General features: G+C 39.9%; 1 protein-coding gene across 1 annotated transcript in view; it reads left to right on the forward strand.

Annotated features, from left to right (window-relative positions):
- Cdkal1 (CDK5 regulatory subunit associated protein 1 like 1) overlaps positions 1–18,145 on the forward strand; it is a 627,408-nt gene that overhangs the window by 282,725 nt on the left and 326,538 nt on the right. The window contains exon 10 of the mRNA XM_050142389.1: positions 12,495–12,661. Within this exon, the coding sequence (XP_049998346.1) occupies positions 12,495–12,661 (167 nt within the window). The remainder of the gene's footprint in view (positions 1–12,494; positions 12,662–18,145) is intronic.

An 18,145-nucleotide genomic window follows, 5' to 3' on the forward strand; every position in this document is an offset into this window, starting at 1 on the left:
GGAAATTTTTTTTTCAATAAAAAATTATATTAAAAAAAAAACAAAAATAAAAAAGAAATACTTTCTGTTGATTGTCTCATTTAATCACTACAGTAACTCTTGAGGTGTTGGAATTATTTGATATCATATCTGGGGAAAGTTAGTTAAGACTCTAGAGTACTTGGATAGTAAGTGGTAGAGCCAGAGCTCTCATTCAGTCTGTTCAAAACCCTTTAGAGTGTGCCCACTGTCCTGTAGGGCATAAAGGTGTGGGCTTCGATAGACATCTCTACACTGTTTATCTAGTTAGAGTTCATCTTTGGAGTTACTTGATCTTAGACTTACTCTATATGATGCTTCACCTGTACCATGTTTCAGTTCCTGGACTGAGACTTTTATTGGCAAATTGGCTGTCACTATTATAATCCAATGTCGCTATGCCCAAACAAAAACATAAGGCATATGAGTGTGCTCATCCCTCTGCCTGGTAAGAGAGGATCCGAGGAGACTCTTGTCTTGTGGCTGATGTGAACTAGTCACTCAGTTTCAAGTGATGCTGGTGAATGCTTATGAAATTAGTCCTGAAAGTTTGATTCTGACTTCTGCTCACCTAATAAAGTCTATTTCCTAAGCACAGAAACCTTGGAATTTTTGAAAAACAATTTCTCATAATACTTTTTTGAGAAGCAGCTGTCTAGGATGTAGTTCAGTCTTGAGGAGAGCAGCACTGATAGTATATATTACGTTCACATTTAATATGCATCTCAAATATCAAGTGATTTTTTCTCTCTCTCTCTCTGCTTTATGAAGTGTCCACTCATAGCCATTAAATCCTGTTTGTTATCATTCCTGTCTCTGTCTTCTTTCTTCCAATGAAATACATGATTTACACATCATGGAAATGCATGAGCCATTTCTAAGCTACATCTAACAGTCCAGAACTTTATTTCTTGTAGGAATCAATAATTGTGGAAAAGGGAAATCACAGTGTGAGTGACAGCTAAATTCAAGGGGGAAATTTCTGAAAGTTTTTTTTTTTTTTTTTTTTACAGGAGTGAAAATAACTTTGGGGTTACGGGGAATCACCTTACCACAGTAGGGAACTTCTTTTGAATTTACAATCAGAAACTCACACTAACTTCTGAAACACACCACAGGGCTGTCACAGTCATCAAGTGTTATTTGCTGAGGACTTTGCCACCAAGCTCCTGAAGAAACTTCCCAAGAAATGTATACCAAAACTTAAGAGGCAGAATTAAAGAAGATATGGGACTGGAGACCCAGGGCATTTCAGTTTTGTTTATAATCAGTTTTGCTTAAGCAGAAGGAACTTGGAGTTGGGCAGAAAAGGAACGGTGGACAGACTCCTGATGACTTGTGTTCCCTCAGGGTAGACTTTTGGGAGTTCTGTTACTGGAAATGACATAGACTATCTGGGTCCAAGACCCGAGGTCCTCAACAGAAGGTAGTCACCTCTCTTGGTTCTAATTTATAGTGTGGCCCAACTTTAATTCCAAATTCCTGAGTTCTGAAACCTGACTCTTCAGGAAAGATAGTTCCTAACCAAAACCAAAGATGTTTCCTTACAGAGGGATGGATATATTTTCTTCTTAGTTCCTGAGAGGTCTGTGTATCTGTGGGTTTATGTAATCTTTGCAGACTCCATGAGGACTGTGCAGTGATGGCATGTACCCTCTTTATGTCCGTTCTGTGAGGCAGGTGCCTTGCTAGGTGTTGCATGTCCTGCTGACTTTCATTTGTCATGAAATCCTGTAGTCTAATGAGATGGTTATTAACCCTCAGGTCAATTCAATAATTTTTGCGGTGACACTAAGTGTGAGCTGCCAAAGAAACATGGAATCAGGCCCTGCTAGGATGGGATTCGAGGTTGTGTGCTCTCATATGAAATGGAGAAACAAATGGGAGATCCCAGCTTTCAGTCTGGTTCTAAAAGTTCCATCCCAGAAAACCACCATCTTCTCCAAGAGCAGAGCAGTGAGAAATGGAAAACTCTGGTTAGCCCTTGCAAAGGAAGAGGCTGTTTGCATGCTGCACATCTAACTTAAGCTCAGGCGGGGAGCACCTTGTGTTCTTTGCTCTCAAACACTAAGATAATTTTTGAGGGGGGTAACTTTAGGGTTTCATAAGTTCTAAAATAAACAGGTGATGTGTGTGTCAACAACATTACATAGGCAGATGTGACGCCATCGGTTTGAAAGCTGGATTGTAGTTGACTCTTGAAAAGAGATGAGATAATCGCAAGCTAAAAGTAGAAACCTAAAATTAAGAATGTCTCTAAACTGTAACTTTCGCACATGTGCCCGAATGCAATAATATATTCACTGTAAAGTCTAGAAGCCTTATAAATACATGACTGGCAGTTGCCTCAGGCAGAAACCTTTTCCTGATGCAATGAGATAAATGTAATTGACTGCATGTAGACGGATGGGTAATTAAATCCATGTGCAGCAATTTCTAACTAATTGCTATGTTCTAATCACAGATTGCTTTCTCTTTGTCAAGGTAAGTGTATATAATTACACAGTCCTTATTTTCTTTAATCTGAAATCATCCCAGTGGGGTGAATATTTTTAAGCACTCTGAATCTTTGAATATTTGCTACATTTCTGGCATGAAGATCATTTGCATATTGGTAATTTGTGGGCCTTTATAGTAAAATAGCTTTGAGTGTCATCGAAAGCAATTTTGTGGTCAGTAGAAATTTCTCCAGTCTGGGTTCACTTGTTGTTTAACCTTTTTTTTTTTTTTTTTTTTGAGTTAAAGGTATTTTATTATTTGAGACATCGGTAATGTTGAAGGCATCCTATGAACCATTATCCTCATTACAGTACTTAGAAAGAGACAAAAAAAATCAGGAAGTGGCTATTGATTGACACAGGAACTGAAATGAGCTTCTTTTAGGGTTGGAGAGCTTAGCATGAGGCCACATGATCGCCCCGGCCCTGCACGCAGCTCCTTGGCTTTAAGGACACAGAAGGCATTTCTAGACCGAGGGGAGGAGATGGCAGTTCATGACGCTGTGACATTGTCTTTTTTTTTTTTTTTTGGTTTTTCTCTGTGGCTTTGGAGCCTGTCCTGGCACTAGCTCTATAGACCAGGCTGGTCTCGAACTCACAGAGATCCGCCTGCCTCTGCCTCCTGAGTGCTGGGATTAAAGGCGTGCGCCACCATCGCCCGGCGACATTGTCATTTTAGATCATCCACTGTCAGGTGTTTGTAGTACACATTGCTGTTGTATGACACTAGGTGGTGGACCTGGTAGAAGATGGATATGTGTCTGACTCGTCCATCCTTGTGCTCTTAGTGTGCTGCCCCAGATGTGTACCTGTTTGTGGAACCAACTGCGCCAGTGATAAGATGTTGATTGATAAGGGAATTGGATCCTCCTCTCCTGATTTTCCTTCCTGGCTAATGCCCTTTTCTTATTCTTTTATTGGATAAAGAAGGTTTTTTTTAATAGTCTAAGTACCCCCTATTAGAGTATTGTAGCCTGTTTGTGTAAACTCAAATTTGAAGTATTAAAATAAAATTGAGTAGAAAAGGTTTGAGAGACTTAATCGAAATAAATAAATATTTGAGAAAAAATAACCAGCACACTTTCAAAAAATGCTTTTGCTATAGTTGGCTAATTTTTGGTCAGCGCAAGCCATTATCCTAAGCACTCTCTTTTGTTTACAAATCGGAGTAGACACTACAGTAATATTGTGGCTACAGAAACATGGTGCATACCTGTATACTGATTTTATGGAAGAGGGATTATAAATATTCATGTTCATTAAGTTAATTTTGTTACTTTGTTGATACTATTTCATTATTTTTACCTGAGGGAAATTAGTTAAAGATAATGCACAAAAGGATTATTGTAGAATCGGGAATTTGTAAGTGGTTATTTTTATTTGTAAAACAGTTTTGAGAATTTCAATAAACTACATTTTTAAAAATACAAATAGAAGTAAGTGAAGTATACGACGTGTAAGGTGTAGTAGTGTTTCATTATCACGAATCTGAGGAAAGGCCTTGGCTGTTGTTAAGTACGGAGAAAAAGTGCCAGTTGTTACTAAATAAACTTAAGATGTGATTTATTCCCATTAAGTGTCACTGCTCTTCATTGTAGGCAGTTCTGAAATTTATGTATTTTCAACAAGAATATGTTAGCAACCTGTGTAATTGAATATGCTCTAGTTGCTATTTCATGTAAAAATTGAATGATACAGAATGAATTTATTTTAATCAGATATTTGAATTAACTTGATATTTCCAAAATGTAATTTTTGAAACCTCGTCAATATTCAAAAGTCTTAAATATTTTTACGTCTTTTGGTCTCCTCTTAAGTCTTTCAACCCAGCAATCTTTGTTCTCATGCACACCTCTGCATGCTTCCAGTCCTCAGCCTTCACCAGTGATGAATCAGAGGGAGCCGTTCGCTAATGCATCTTACAGCGTTCCACGCCAATTAGACTTTGTTTTTGTTTTCTTCACTTGGTCCTCATTTTGAACATCACCATAGCTTTCCTTTCAAGTTCTAGTTTCTACTTATCCCATTGCAATATTTATGGCTAAAGTTTTGTAGGTATTTTCCTGGAATCACTGAAATGATATCAAAAATTGTTTTTAAAAGCTATTGGAGCTCTTATCCAGAGCTGAGATCTAATTCAGAGGTGAGATCTAATCCAGGCTCTGCTTCTGGCGCAGCCTTAGGATGGGTTGACCGCCGTTAGTGGAAATGAAATAAAGTCTTTTTGTATTTATTAGCTAGGTTATTCATTGACTACTATTTTTTAAAATTGGTCTCTTTTTTTAAATTCACACTCATTGGCTAATTAGCACAGAGTATTAGACACAGTACTAAACACAGAAAGATGATAGACTGTAAAGAGAGAGTTCTCTTTCTTCCTCCCTCCCTCTCTGTCTCTCTCTCTTTCACACGCGCGTGCATGCGCGCGCGCATTCACACACACACACACACACACACACACACACACACACACACACACAAGCACAGGAGTTATCCCATCTCACGTCAAGCCTGCCTTTGAACTTGACAACCCTTTGGTTCCACTTCCCCAGTGCTGAGATGACAGACACGTGTACTGATGGTGAGAACTGATCATTTTTGCCTTTTCCGAAGAGGTAGTTTTAAAATGTCATTCTGATTCCCACCCTTGGGCTAGAGGAACATTACCGTTCTACTTTAAAATACTGAATATTAGCTCTCTAAATTAGCTTCATATAGAATATATTTAATAAGAAATTAATAAGAAGGATTTAATAAAGGTCACTTGCTCTTAATTATGCTTACAGAGCCCTAAGTGTTTTATAAAATAGAAAAATGATAAACTTCAGCCAAGTTTGTTTAATCAGATTATTGTCATTAAATTTGTAAGAATTGTTTACAACATGGAAAAATGTAAGACTTAGCATGGTTACAAAATACCACATGTATTACATCTTGACATTTACCGCACTTACTCTGAATATTTTTAAGAGAAACGTGGAAGCAGGATTGTGGCACCTGCCGTGAATCTCTCCTCTACCGCTCCCGCCAGCCCTCCTCAGCTGAGCTTTCCGTAGCCCCATAAGGTCTCTTCCTTCTGTCTGCTTTGCCTGCCCTCTTCTTAGTGATGTGTTAGAATTCCATTTTATTTCCAATTTTGTCCTGTTGGCAATGCCTATTCTTTTATTTCTCATTTTCTTTTTTTCATTTCTTTCATTCTTGCTTGCCTTCTTGCTTTCTTCCTGCCTTCCTCATTTCCTTCCTCCTACCTCCCTGTCTGTCCAGCAAGATCTTGCTATGTAAGGCTAGCATCAGACTCAGGATCCTTGCACCTCAGAGTCTCTAAATGCCAACATTATGGAGTGTCCCATCTTTCATTGTGCCCGTAATTGTGAAACTATGGGTTATGTTTACAATGGCTGTTTCCATGTCCTTTTCTGGTTCAGTCATCTCTCATGTTACTACCTCTGATTGGTAATAAGCAGGAGAAAAGTCATAGTCAATATTTCCTTCTTTACATGCCTGCTATTTCTGGGGGTGCCAGACATTTTGAATTGTGCTTTTGTTGAGCTCTGAGTTTGCTGGATTTCTTTATTCTTGTGGAATAAAAATTCCATTATTTTCTATATTGGCTTCATTCTGCCATAAGGTTAATATCTTTGACAGCAGTTTGATTGTTTTAAGTCATTTTAGGTGTCCTAATATGAGTGTAGAGTAGCTTTTATTTTAACAGAATTTTTCTTTGTCATTCTAGTAGTAGCCTCATAAAAACCCAATTTGATGACCCATGCAAGGCTTTCATTTTGCCTGTGAGGACATTAGTTCTTAGTCCTGTGATGTTGTAGAAGTTTAGAACACCTCATTCGCATGTTTCTTTTCCCACCTTGTAGGTTATTGTCGTCCTGCGCATGCTCAGCCCACTGTTCTGCTGGAGAGTGGTGGGAAATATTTGCTGCACATTAGGTCTGGGTGTCTCTGCAGCTTTCTCCAAGTGCTTATTGCTGCGAATGCTAGCTTCTAACCTCCCATCTCTTTATGTGGAGTGTGGGGCGGTGACTGGGTCTCTGGTAAAGCTGACCTACAGCCTGCAGCTTTCTCGCAGGGTGCTTTGCTTTCATTTTGCTTTGGCACTTGACTGTTTGTGTGTGATTCTATAGTTCATTGACTAAGAAGCCAAGAACTCAGAGACCCAGGCTGAAGGCCACAAATAATAGTGGCAATGGCCAGGTGTGCCCTATAATCTCAGTATTCAGAAGGCTTATGATAGAGAACACTAAGTTTGTGGGCAGCCTGAGCTACATGCGTAGATTCTGCTTCCAAAATGAAAGGTTTGGAGGCATAGCATAGGCTAAGCTGGTCTTACTATGATGCTATCTTTAAATAAGATTATTTAGTCTTTTCCGCCCCCATCTAAAGTAAAGACACGAAACTTTTTAATGTCGATACAGGGTCTGAAATGTCCAATCTGTTCTTAAATGAATGGGCTGGACAGGAGTGCTCCTGTCTGCTCTTACTCATGACCCTTCAGATACATAAGCAACAGTCTTATTACTTGTGAACTTCCCAATGTGAAACCGACTCTGCATAGCACTTCATGTAGCAGGAAGAAGCAAGATCAGGTAACTTAATATGAGATATATAAATAGAACAAATACAACATGTGCCTTATTGGGAGAAAGAAGTCTCGAATGAAATGATAAGGAAGGAATCAGATGTTACCAAAGAGAGGAAGGAAAAGTCAGAAAGACAGGAGTGGAGAACAAACTTGACAGATGGGGGAGGAAGGGAAATGGAGCAGATTTTGAAATGATAGGTTTAACTTCAAATTGATGTAGGTTTCTTGGCCATCCAGTACACATGCAACTATAGGTATTTTTGTGGCATTATATGTCATTAAACTTTATTGCCCTCTTACCATTGATTCCCCCAATCACTGTTTATAGTTACAGCTTTTTAGATGTATGTATTTACTTTATATATTTGAGTGCATGGATGCTTTATGGGGTGCACATAACATGTAAAGGGGAGACTAGGGAGTCACTGTCTTCCTCTGTCACTTTCTACCTCTCATTCCTGAGTCAGAGTGTCCCTTTAGACCTGGTGCCCATGTTTTCTGGGCCAGGTGAGAAGCCAGCAAATCCTGGAAATGCTCCTGTCTCCACTCTTCCAGAGCCTGGATTATAGTGTGTTTGGCATGCTGACTTGTTATGTGGGTGCAGGGATCTGAACCCCAGCCCTCAGAGTCATGCAACAAATGCTGTTAACCACCAAGCTGATGTGGTAGGGTCTTCTGTTTTGTGTTGATTTCACTGGTTAATAAAGAAACTGCCTTCTGCAGTTACACTTCTGGAGCCTTTGTTTTGCAAGTTTTTCTAACAATACAATAATTGAAATAGCTTTTTATGGTGGGAATTTTCCCTAATGATAAAGCGAGATCTTGTAGAGAGCATCACTTTTTAAGCAGAGGACATTGATCTGCATCCATATTTCAGCTTTTTACAGTGGCACTCATACAGAGAAGCTGAGTCTTTCGCAACCGAGTTTGGCAATGTTTAATTTTTTTCCAAAATGGTTTTCTTTGTTGTAAAAATATTTTATTGAGGATGTTAGCTTTCTTTTATTAACCCTTAGTGTATTTTGTGTTTTTCATCATTTGCCACCTCAGATTACTGTGGAGCAGAGTGGGACCCAGCTGTTGACATTCTCCACTTGGGAAGAGGTGGCTTGTATTGGAAATGTGGCCTCATGTGTTCTTACTCAGGGAAGATGATCATGGGTTCTAATGGCTCAATCTTCCTGAAAAGTACATCTCATCCCTTCCTGATATAATTACCAAAATTAGCATTCTGTCAGGTTGTTATGACCTCCTGATGAGCCTGGTGATGGAACAGTTTGGGGCAAATGAGTGGAACTTGGGTGATGGAGCAGGTTAGGAAAAGAATGTTAGTTTCTGTCTCGTGCCGTTTTATTGCTTTGTTCGTGTTTGTTTTTACAGACACGGGAGTTGCTGGTTATGCCTTTGTTTCTCTTATCTTAGTTGTTCACACTTCTCGTTTTCATTTTATGTGCTTATTTTTCAAGGTGGATGCTTCGGTGCAGCTGGAATTGTCCCTTTGGGGCTGGCATTGTAGCCTCTCAGCCCTGCTTCTCCCCAAGAAGTGAACAGAAAACTCCCTATGAATCTGCCACTGTCCCCTGATAGGACCTGCATGATAGGCAGTCTTAAAACACAAAAGCTTCATGGTGGACCTGTACCAGTTACGGGGCACACATTAGGCAAGGACAAATAAAGACCTCAAATCCTGAAGGAGTGAAACTGTTCAGGCAAACATGGCTGTCTCTAAGTGTGGCCAATTAGTTGTGCAGACAAACATGTCTGTACCTCAATGCAAGTCCAGTTTTGGTGATTGCAGCCCCAGCTGGCGCATCATATTCATGCATGTGCTTAGTCTGGCAGTGACTGCTCACAGTATGCAGAATCATGAGACTTCAGGAACACCAAACATGAGACTGAGGATTCTACCTCGCTTTTCTTTCTTTCTATAATGACTTCTTGGTAGTAAAAATTTGAGGAATCACCTCTCACTAGAAAGAATGACTGAAAGAAAGCCTTACAATGTCTGAACACTGTTAATTCCTAGAAGGTCTTTGAAGTGCTTTTGAATTGGTCTGGCAGAGGAGGACTGTCAAGGCCAGGGCTTACCATTGAGCTGACTCTCCTCTGGCTTGAGTTCTGTAGCAGCCTGTCTGGACATAGAGACTGCTGCCTCAGTGGTGCTGATTGGATGTCACAGCTGCTTCCTCTCTGTGTGATGTGATTTGAAGTTGCAGCCTCCCAGAAGCTATTGCTCCCCAACCTTTGCAGGTTGGGGAGCAGACTGCTGTTTTCTCCAGTAGATGATATTTCTATTCTATCCTGGGTGATTTCCCCCTCTGTATTCACCCAGCAACAGAGGAGGCACCATTCCAGGAACTTGCTCTTTCTACAGAAGGCATACGTGGAACCATTTGGATGGAGAATTTGTAAATTAAAATCCTGTTCATTTTAAAATATTCACATTGTGTTGTTCAAATGCCAGTGACTGGAAAATCACATTTAATGTCCTGTTTTCATAACCCCTTTCAGAATGCTATAAAATGTGTTTGTGTTGTTACTTGGCCATCTTTCTTCCTAGAGCTTTTCTATTTTTTTTTAAATTATAGTTTTTTAAACAGGATGTATGAATCTGGGTCTGGTTGGTAGTTCACTTCTGTTATCTGCAGGCTGAGACAGGATGCTGATCATAGCTTTGCAGCCGGCCTTAGCTACAGAATGAGCTCCAGGCCAGGCTATGCTAAATGAATCTCTGTCTTATAAAAGGTCCAGGATCACATAAATGCAATGTCTGGTGGCATGTAGAATTTTAAAATCAAGATTACACCATCAATTGGAATATTTTTAAAAGTTTCTTTTACTTTTTGATGGTTTCATACATATATGTAACACAGCTTGACCATATTTGTAAGGGATAGGCTGATAGTTCTATTTTCAGAGTTACTGACAAGCAGGGCTTCTCTCCTGTAGCTGGGCTGACCCCAGTTTGTCTCACAATTCAGAAAGTTACAAGTGATCTGCTTCATGGCTGAGCCCAGAATTGGAGAAAAAGAACAGCTTCAAGCTCCAGATTGTTGATTGGGTGAGGGCTTTTGACCTAGGCTAATGAAATGGGCAGTGTTGGAGGGATGCAAATCCTGGCCTATAAGAGATGAGCAGGGGATCGTAATCCACTGTGCTGCTCCAAATCCACGTGGCAGCCATCTTGCCTTTTTCCCAATGCTTGTACCTTTCTGCAGAACTGTATATAAAGGCTGCTTCATTTCCACTAGCCTCTTGAATTTATTATCATATTTGTAACAATACTCACCCCAAATTCCCTTAGTTCTCCCCTAGACAGGCTGCAATGTATCCTCTTCCCACCTTTGTGTCCCCTTGTCCTCTCCTCTTTTGAGTGTGTAACCTAGTGAGTCCAGCTGGGGTGGACCGAATGCCGTCTTAGGCAGGGCTTGTGCAGGTAACCACAGCTATGGTGAGTTCTTGAGCATAAAGGCTAGGTCATGTCCAGAAGGAAGCATCTCCTAGCTCTCCTTCTATACTGTTCTTGCTGCTTTCGTAATGCTCTCTGTTCCTTAGGGGATGGGGGGTAGAGGTGTTGATATTACACATTTTTAAATAGAAAAAAATTTTAATTAATTTAAAGATAATGTTCACAAAATAATAAAACATTCCAGGTGTGTTTCTTTGGAGGATAAGGACTTATTCTTTCTGAAACCTGTATATTCAAACTGAGGAAGCCTGTAAAATATTCTTAACATTACTGTTTTTTTTTTCATCCTTTGTTTTTGTTTTTGAGACTAGGTCTTATCTGGCCTGGAATTCACTATCTAGGTCAGCGTGGCTTCTAACTCAGAGATCTGCCTGCTTCTGTCTTCTGCTTAAAGGCGTTCACCACCACACCCAGATATATTACTGATTTTAGTACTAAAACATCCCCAGTTTTTGCTTTATCTGAACTTTTCAATAGGTTCTATTCTTATTGCTGATCCATGATTCTGTAAGTGAAAAGTGGGCGGTTCACATCCACCCTCTTGTCCTCTGAGCTGTGTAAATCTCAGAAAGATAAAATCTATTTTTGCAGGTTTGATAATAAAGCACATAGCTCTTATCTATAGAAAGAATAGCATCTATATCGATATCTTAGGTCCAAGCAGCAAACTGCATTGCTGATAATTGAGTTCTGTTGTGGGCTTTCTTCTGTACAGTTTGAATCTATCCGTGTTTACAGACATGTCACGTTTGCCTCTCTTGGCTATTACAGTTTAAACTGTGCTTTGGAAGCCTGCCATGCAATGACAGTTTTAAGACAGTTTCTGGAAACTTCCACCGTGTTTCCCTCTGGAAGCTGTGTCTGTGCCCCTGTATGTGGAGGTCTTCCTAAGCAGGGAATCAGCTGACCTGAAATAACTTCACACCACCTTCCTTTTGTTTGTTTTAGCCTTTTATTATTAGCTTATCCTCTCACTGAATGTGGGTTCAGGAAGGGTCTGTCTGTCTACCAGGAGAATGTGGGTGGTTCTTGCTTAGTCTGTTTCATTCATTTTTATACCATTAGGTGATCCGGAAGTGTTTTCTTTTGTTTTTGAAAGGCTGCTATTGCAAACCGTTACCTTTTGTTTGGTTGGTTTTACTTTTAGAGACAAGGACTTACTCTGTAATACACACTGGCCTAGAATGCTGAAACTTAGGCTTGTACTTGGAGCAGTTCTCCTGTCTCAGCTTCTCGAGAGCTGAGATCACAAGCATGTGCTGTCCATCCCAGCAATAGGATTCATTACAGCAACAAAAATTAAATATTCTTTCGTAGGGTAAAAGCACTAAGCAAATGAAGAAGGGTTTCCAAGGCAGCCACTTAGTCTAGGTACCAGCCAATGTTTTTAATGTGAAAATAAAGTGTGCACGATTTCAATTGAATAAAGGAGACAGATTATAATAGTGACTAAGGAAAATAGGTTCGTTATGATTGGTTAATAGTTTGTGAGTTAATCCTTAACTACACTTGACATTTTTCCTTCAGTTGGTGACAGAGGGACTAATGAGTTAACTGTTCCCAGTTCTTATTCTGTGGAGGGACTCTTTCCATTCACAGTTTACAGTGGCTAGTCGGTATTCTCTGAGGTGGGACTAGAACTCTAGTGCTGATCAGTGCTTTGGAGAAGCATGCTTGACCTGATTGCCTGGGGATGTTGATGACTTCATGGGGCACACTGTTACCTTATGACATTGTTACGACTCTCAGATGTTCATAAAATGAACTTAATAAGCCACTGCCAAGGAGGAGTAAACTGCTTTTTCGGCGACTGAATGAGCCGACTGTCTGCATAATGGTGTTGAAAATACTCCATTAGAAAGAGTGAGCAGTGGTTCGGTGAAGGAAATGGCTAATTATCTTCTTTAATCCACAGAGGGTGTTTGCGAGATATGGCTGACCAGCGAAGACACTGGCGCCTACGGCAGAGACATTGGCACAGATCTCCCCACACTTCTATGGAAGCTGGTGGAAGTGATTCCTGAGGGAGCCATGCTGAGGCTGGGCATGACAAACCCACCATATATTTTAGAGCATCTGGAGGTAAGAAAAGGCTCCATTGACAGGCTGACACAGCTGTCCCTAGCACAGACCATGTGGCCTCCTCAGGATCATCATTCAAGCTGTGTTTAGAACCATTGTCTCGTGTGTCTACAGTCGCACATTCCCAAGAGAAAATGAATGAGACTTTTAAAGCTCTTCTTTCATTCTATCCAATTTATTGTTACTTTCTTAATATTTGATTCATATATCTATATATACATATATGTGTGTGTGTGTGTAACTCTTTATGTTCCTAACTCACTGCTCCTGGGTACTGGCACTAAAGGTTTGGGCCACCACGCTTGGCTGTTTATTTTTATTTCAGTGCCTTTCTGTGTGTCTGCATGTGTTTATGCCATTTGTGTGAGGGTGCTGTCCTCCCAGAGCTAGAGTTACATGTGGTTGTGAGCCATTGCATCAGTGCATGTGGTTGCCTACGTCATCCACATGCATCCTGCTATAGCATCACATGCATTAGTTACTCTGCCGTCTCTCCAGGCATGCTCAGCCCATCGTGGTTTGCTTAAGTTATTTAGTCGCTGGCACCTTGTCATGGTTATTTTTTTTTTTTTTTTTGCTTTTTTTTTTTTTTTTTTATAATCATTCAGTTAGTTTCTCAACACATAAATCTCACTTGCTTCCCCCAGTTTGAGACCTTGCCTAATTGAGAACCACTAATCCATTGCATTCGTTCTGAAAGCCACGGTCAGTTGGGCTGCTTTAACTGTTTTGTCTTAAGCTTGAGGGTGACTTTTCAGTTCGTCTTTTTTCTAGAGATAGACAGGGCCCAAGTAGAATGAAAGGAATGTTGGACTTGAAACTCTTTGGGATTCATCTGTGAGCAAAGGAGGAGAAGTGTTCTAGAGACTTCTATACATTAGAGTTTAACCTTTAGGTTACATAGCCAAATGTCAAACTAGAAAAAAAAAATAGGCACGTGTCCAAGGAGCAGTGGTGTCTGATGACAAATATCACATAAAGACAAGCAAAGAACATCAACAGAGGAACAATTGTTTTAATGAAAAAGAACATTCTAGGATCCACGATTATTACTGGAAAACTATTACTGTAAATCCAGAGTCTGCCCCAAGCCCAAGTGCTGCTAGTTGTGTGTGTATAGTAAGGAAACGAGGCTTCTTTTTCACCAAGGGTATTGTTTGTACCATTTTTTTTTTTGTGCAGGAAATTATGTTTCAAAAGCCTTAAAGTAAACATAGTTGCTAAATTTTACTGTCCAAATGCCAAATTATTTAAACCTTGAAAACTTTACTGGGGTAGGGGCCTGGAGAGCTGGTACAGAGATTATGAGTACTTGCTACTCTTCTGTCCACATTGTGTGGCCCGTAGCCTCCCATAACTCCAGTCAGTACATCCCTTGATGCCCTCTTCTCTCCTCTGTGCCCTCCACCACATACAGCAGACACTCACTCAATAAATCGGTTAATATTTATTTCAGTGATTTGATTTTAGGACTAGTTGAGAGTATTATGGAAAAGGCAACCAATATCGGGATCGTAGTTTAGAAATCCTTCCAACAGTTGATGACAAATTGGTAATTGTAATTTATGATGGAGACATGTTTCAGGTTTGTTCTTCACATTTTCCCTGCTCAGTCTTTCTATAGACCTGTGATTTATAGATTGAGTTTCATGCTTCATACAGTGTCAGCTGATTATTATAACTTGCTATTTTAAAATGAGTTAAAAGCATGTCAACTTCTACTTAACACTTTGACTTAACACTTGAGAAAGCAAGTGCTTTTAGTTAAAATGGGACTATGGCAGTCTCGCTGTGTTTGCAGTAAGTGTGAGGCACGCATGGCAGAAGCCCGACAATGTGCTGGATGTATCTTTGGTAGGAAGGGGATTGGGCTTCACTGATATGCAGTTGATGGTGACATGCCAATTCCTTTAGATTGGAAAGAAAAGTTGATCTAGATTCTAAGGTCGTTTTGACAGAGTTCAGGTAGGGAATAAACACAAGTTAAAAAAAAATTGTTCAAAGGTGTTAAGCAAGTCCTTCTTGGAAAGAATCCAGCATTTTAATTGGTGGCAGGATTGTAGCCACAGATGCTGCCTTCATAGCACGTCCCAATGTAGTCCATATAAAGCAGTGATTGACTTGTTGGCCTCCCAAAAGGTGATCTAGAGGTCCTTATAGGAATCACAGATGTGGTTCACTGTAACTTTATTCTGTAGCTGGGAAACACCAGATGGTTAGTTTATGAATTCTAGAAGTGATTAAAAAGTTCTGGTTAATTTTTGTTGTTGTTGTTGTGCTAGGAGGTGGGTAGGCATCCGAAGAAGCTGGATATGTGCCCTCAGCTTAGCCCCATCCCCACCTCAACTTGATAACACGTTTTAATTGTCAAGACATTGTACTCTTATTCTTTGCTTTAAAACTGGCCTTTCCTCCTTCACTGTCAGTTATCTTTAGAGTGCTCAGTAAATGAGTATAGAAGATGGAATAAAGGAAGACTCTTCTTCCTAAAAGAAACTATAGAGTCCACAGTATGATCATAAACTTTGAAATCATCACACTGTGGCCAATAGAGACAACAAAGGATCATAATATAAATGAGTTTTGAGGATAGGAGCACACCACAAGAAGTCATGATTTCACATGAACTAAAGGTAGTGATTCAGGGAAATGTACCTCCCTGGGAATAGGTCATCCAAAAAACCAAAATGAACAAAGACAGATAAAAATGGAAAAGTCCACGCCTTTTGGAAATAAGAACTATTAAACTCCTAGCACTTTGACAAGACCTTGAAGTTGCTGCCATCTTCCCATGGTGCAGATCCAGGTTGTGATGGCAAATACACCATGTGTGACATAAAAGGTACCCTATGTTCCAAAGTCCTAAGAGCTTTCAGAAAGGAGAGCAACTCAAGATATTCAGCCCCTCGCCCAACAGCGTATCTCCTTTCTTTATTGTCCACTCCGTAGGATTATATCACTCTACAGAAATAATTGACTTACCTAAGATGCTGAGATAAACAACAAGAAGAAAGTAAAAAGGGGCAAGTGTAGGCTGAGACTGGTTGTTCGTTTCCTGGCCACCCAGACCCAAATAATCAAACAAAACTGTATTAATTACAACACTATTTGACCTATTAACTCAGACTTTTTATTAAATAACTCTTACCTCTTCAGTGAACCTATTTCTATTAATCTGTTTCTATCTGCATGAGGCTGTGGCTTACTGGTAAGGGTCCAGGATGTTACTCCTTTGGTAGCTATGTGGCGTCTTGTTGGGTACCATTTTGCAGGTAGAGACTGCTCATTTGTTTCCTGGCCGCTTCAACTCAAATAATAACACAGAAACTATATTAACTACAATACTGGTCAATAGCTTAGGCATATTTCTAGCTATCTCTTACATCTTAAATTAACCCATTTCTATTAATCTGTGTATCACCACAAGGCTGTGGTCTACTTGCTTGGACTGATTGATGGTATGCTGTATAAATTGGGCATGTGGTTTACTGGTAAGGTTCTGGCTGGTGACTGGCATCTTTCTTTTTTGTCAACAACATGACATCTCTATGATTCTTCTCTCTCTCTCTTCCCTCCCTTCCCCCTCTCTCTGTCTCTCTCTCCATCTCTGATTTCCTGCCTGGCTTGTCTCTGCTAAGCCATTGGCCCAAATAGCATTATTTATCAACCAATAAAAGCAGCAAGGACATTCCATATCATCTCCTCTTTTCTGTCTAAATAAAAATAAACATTTTAACTTTAACATAGTAATATTACATATAAGAAACAGGTATCAAACAAAAATTACAGTTACAATATTTATATCTATTCTCCATCAAAGACCCTGGAAGAATATAATATTACCTAAGTTAATAGAAAGTACATTGTAAGCAACTTCCGAAGCTCTAGGATGGACAGAAACTTCATGCTGCCTGGACAGTTACCCAAAGTTGTTTTGTATCATTGGGGCATCCATCTTCAGACTACAAGCCCATAGTATTCAGCAGACTTTTCCATGAAGCAGGAAGTTTGAAAGAATCTTTCACCTATCTTGGCAGTTTGTCAGTCACTTTTATTATATATCTTGTAGAATGTCTTGAGGTTTCTTCTGTGAAGCAGGAACCCTGAAGGACCATTCTATCTTTTGGAATGTTTAGCAGTCACTTTTTGGTGGGTCCTGCATGTCCAATTTATACAGCATCAATCAGTCCAAGCAAGAGCAGTTTCTTGCCCAAATGGCTAGCAAAGTCCATATTGAGCCTCTTCAGGGGATCTTGTTTAATCAAAACATATTAACCAGTAAGGAATCCACAGCTTTCTATCTTCTCTGGAAACAAAAGCAGAACCTCTCTTCCAAAACAACATATCCTTAGACCCAAATTTTGAAGTCAAGATACCTTTAAAACGTATATGTTGGTTTTACTTAGCAGCTCATACAATGAAATGTCTCTGTGTACTTAGCTCATTCACAGTCAAAAATTCAAATAAAATAAAATAATATATATAATCCAGACTCTGTGTATTTTCCATCTTTACGTGGCTTATTTTTTTTACTCCTTTAATCTCTGAGTGTACTCTGTCTCTTTAAAAACTTTGTTTTATTATTTAAAATAATTTTTTATGACTGTCTATACACTTTTTCTTTTCCCTCAAGCATAAACACACTGTGACCTGTTTAAAGGTTAATTTCTGTACAAATCTGTCTCATTTTCTGACCAGGAACATTGTAAAGTGGTAAGCTGTGTGGTTTGGGTAGTCTTGGTTGCTGGCATTGCCTCTCTCGGCCTTTCAATCTGGTGGAAGTAACCTTACTGCCAACTCTGGGACTCCCAGGTGGGAGCTGTGCTCACCACCTCAATTCTGGGAAGCAGTTGACCCATGCTGCCACCAAGTAACTTGCAGAACATTGCCCACAAACCCCATTCAAGTGCTCAGCTTCCTGAAAGAGTCAGAGCTGTTCCTGCAACCAGCATGAACCAGGAAACCTTCTTAAAGGATCTGCACAGTTTTTGCTGCTACCACTGAGTCAGGAAGCCTTCTCTTAAAGGAATTTTACCTCTGCTTGCTTCTGTCAAACAGAGCCCACCTGAGAAAATGTTGCTACCTTGAAGCTGTGCTTAACTTTGATTTGTTGTGTCTAGAATTTCTTCCTAAGCTCTCTTAGGTTTTATGTGGATATAATCAGCCACATTGGCATGCCATTTTGTAGATGGAGTCTATTCATTCATTTCCTGGCCACTCATACCCAAATAAGGCAAGGTGCTGAAGAGAGCAACATGATGGAAATACAAAACTGCAGCAAAGGGAAGGAAGGGCACAAGGGGTTGAAACTGTCCAGGTAAAACAAGCTGTTTATATAATAGCTCTGAGTCTTAGTACCCCAAAAAGGAAGCTATCCTGATGATATTATTAGAACAATATGGTCTTTTTGTAGTCCTGGGATGCTTCACACCGCAGACTTTCATTAAGACGGCCCACAAAAGAGAATTCTGGTCCTTTCACATC

This window comes from Alexandromys fortis, unplaced genomic scaffold, assembly GCF_014885135.2.
Source record: "Alexandromys fortis isolate MF-2015 unplaced genomic scaffold, M_Fortis_MF-2015_v1.1 scaffold_5, whole genome shotgun sequence".
Taxonomy (NCBI): domain Eukaryota; kingdom Metazoa; phylum Chordata; class Mammalia; order Rodentia; family Cricetidae; genus Alexandromys; species Alexandromys fortis.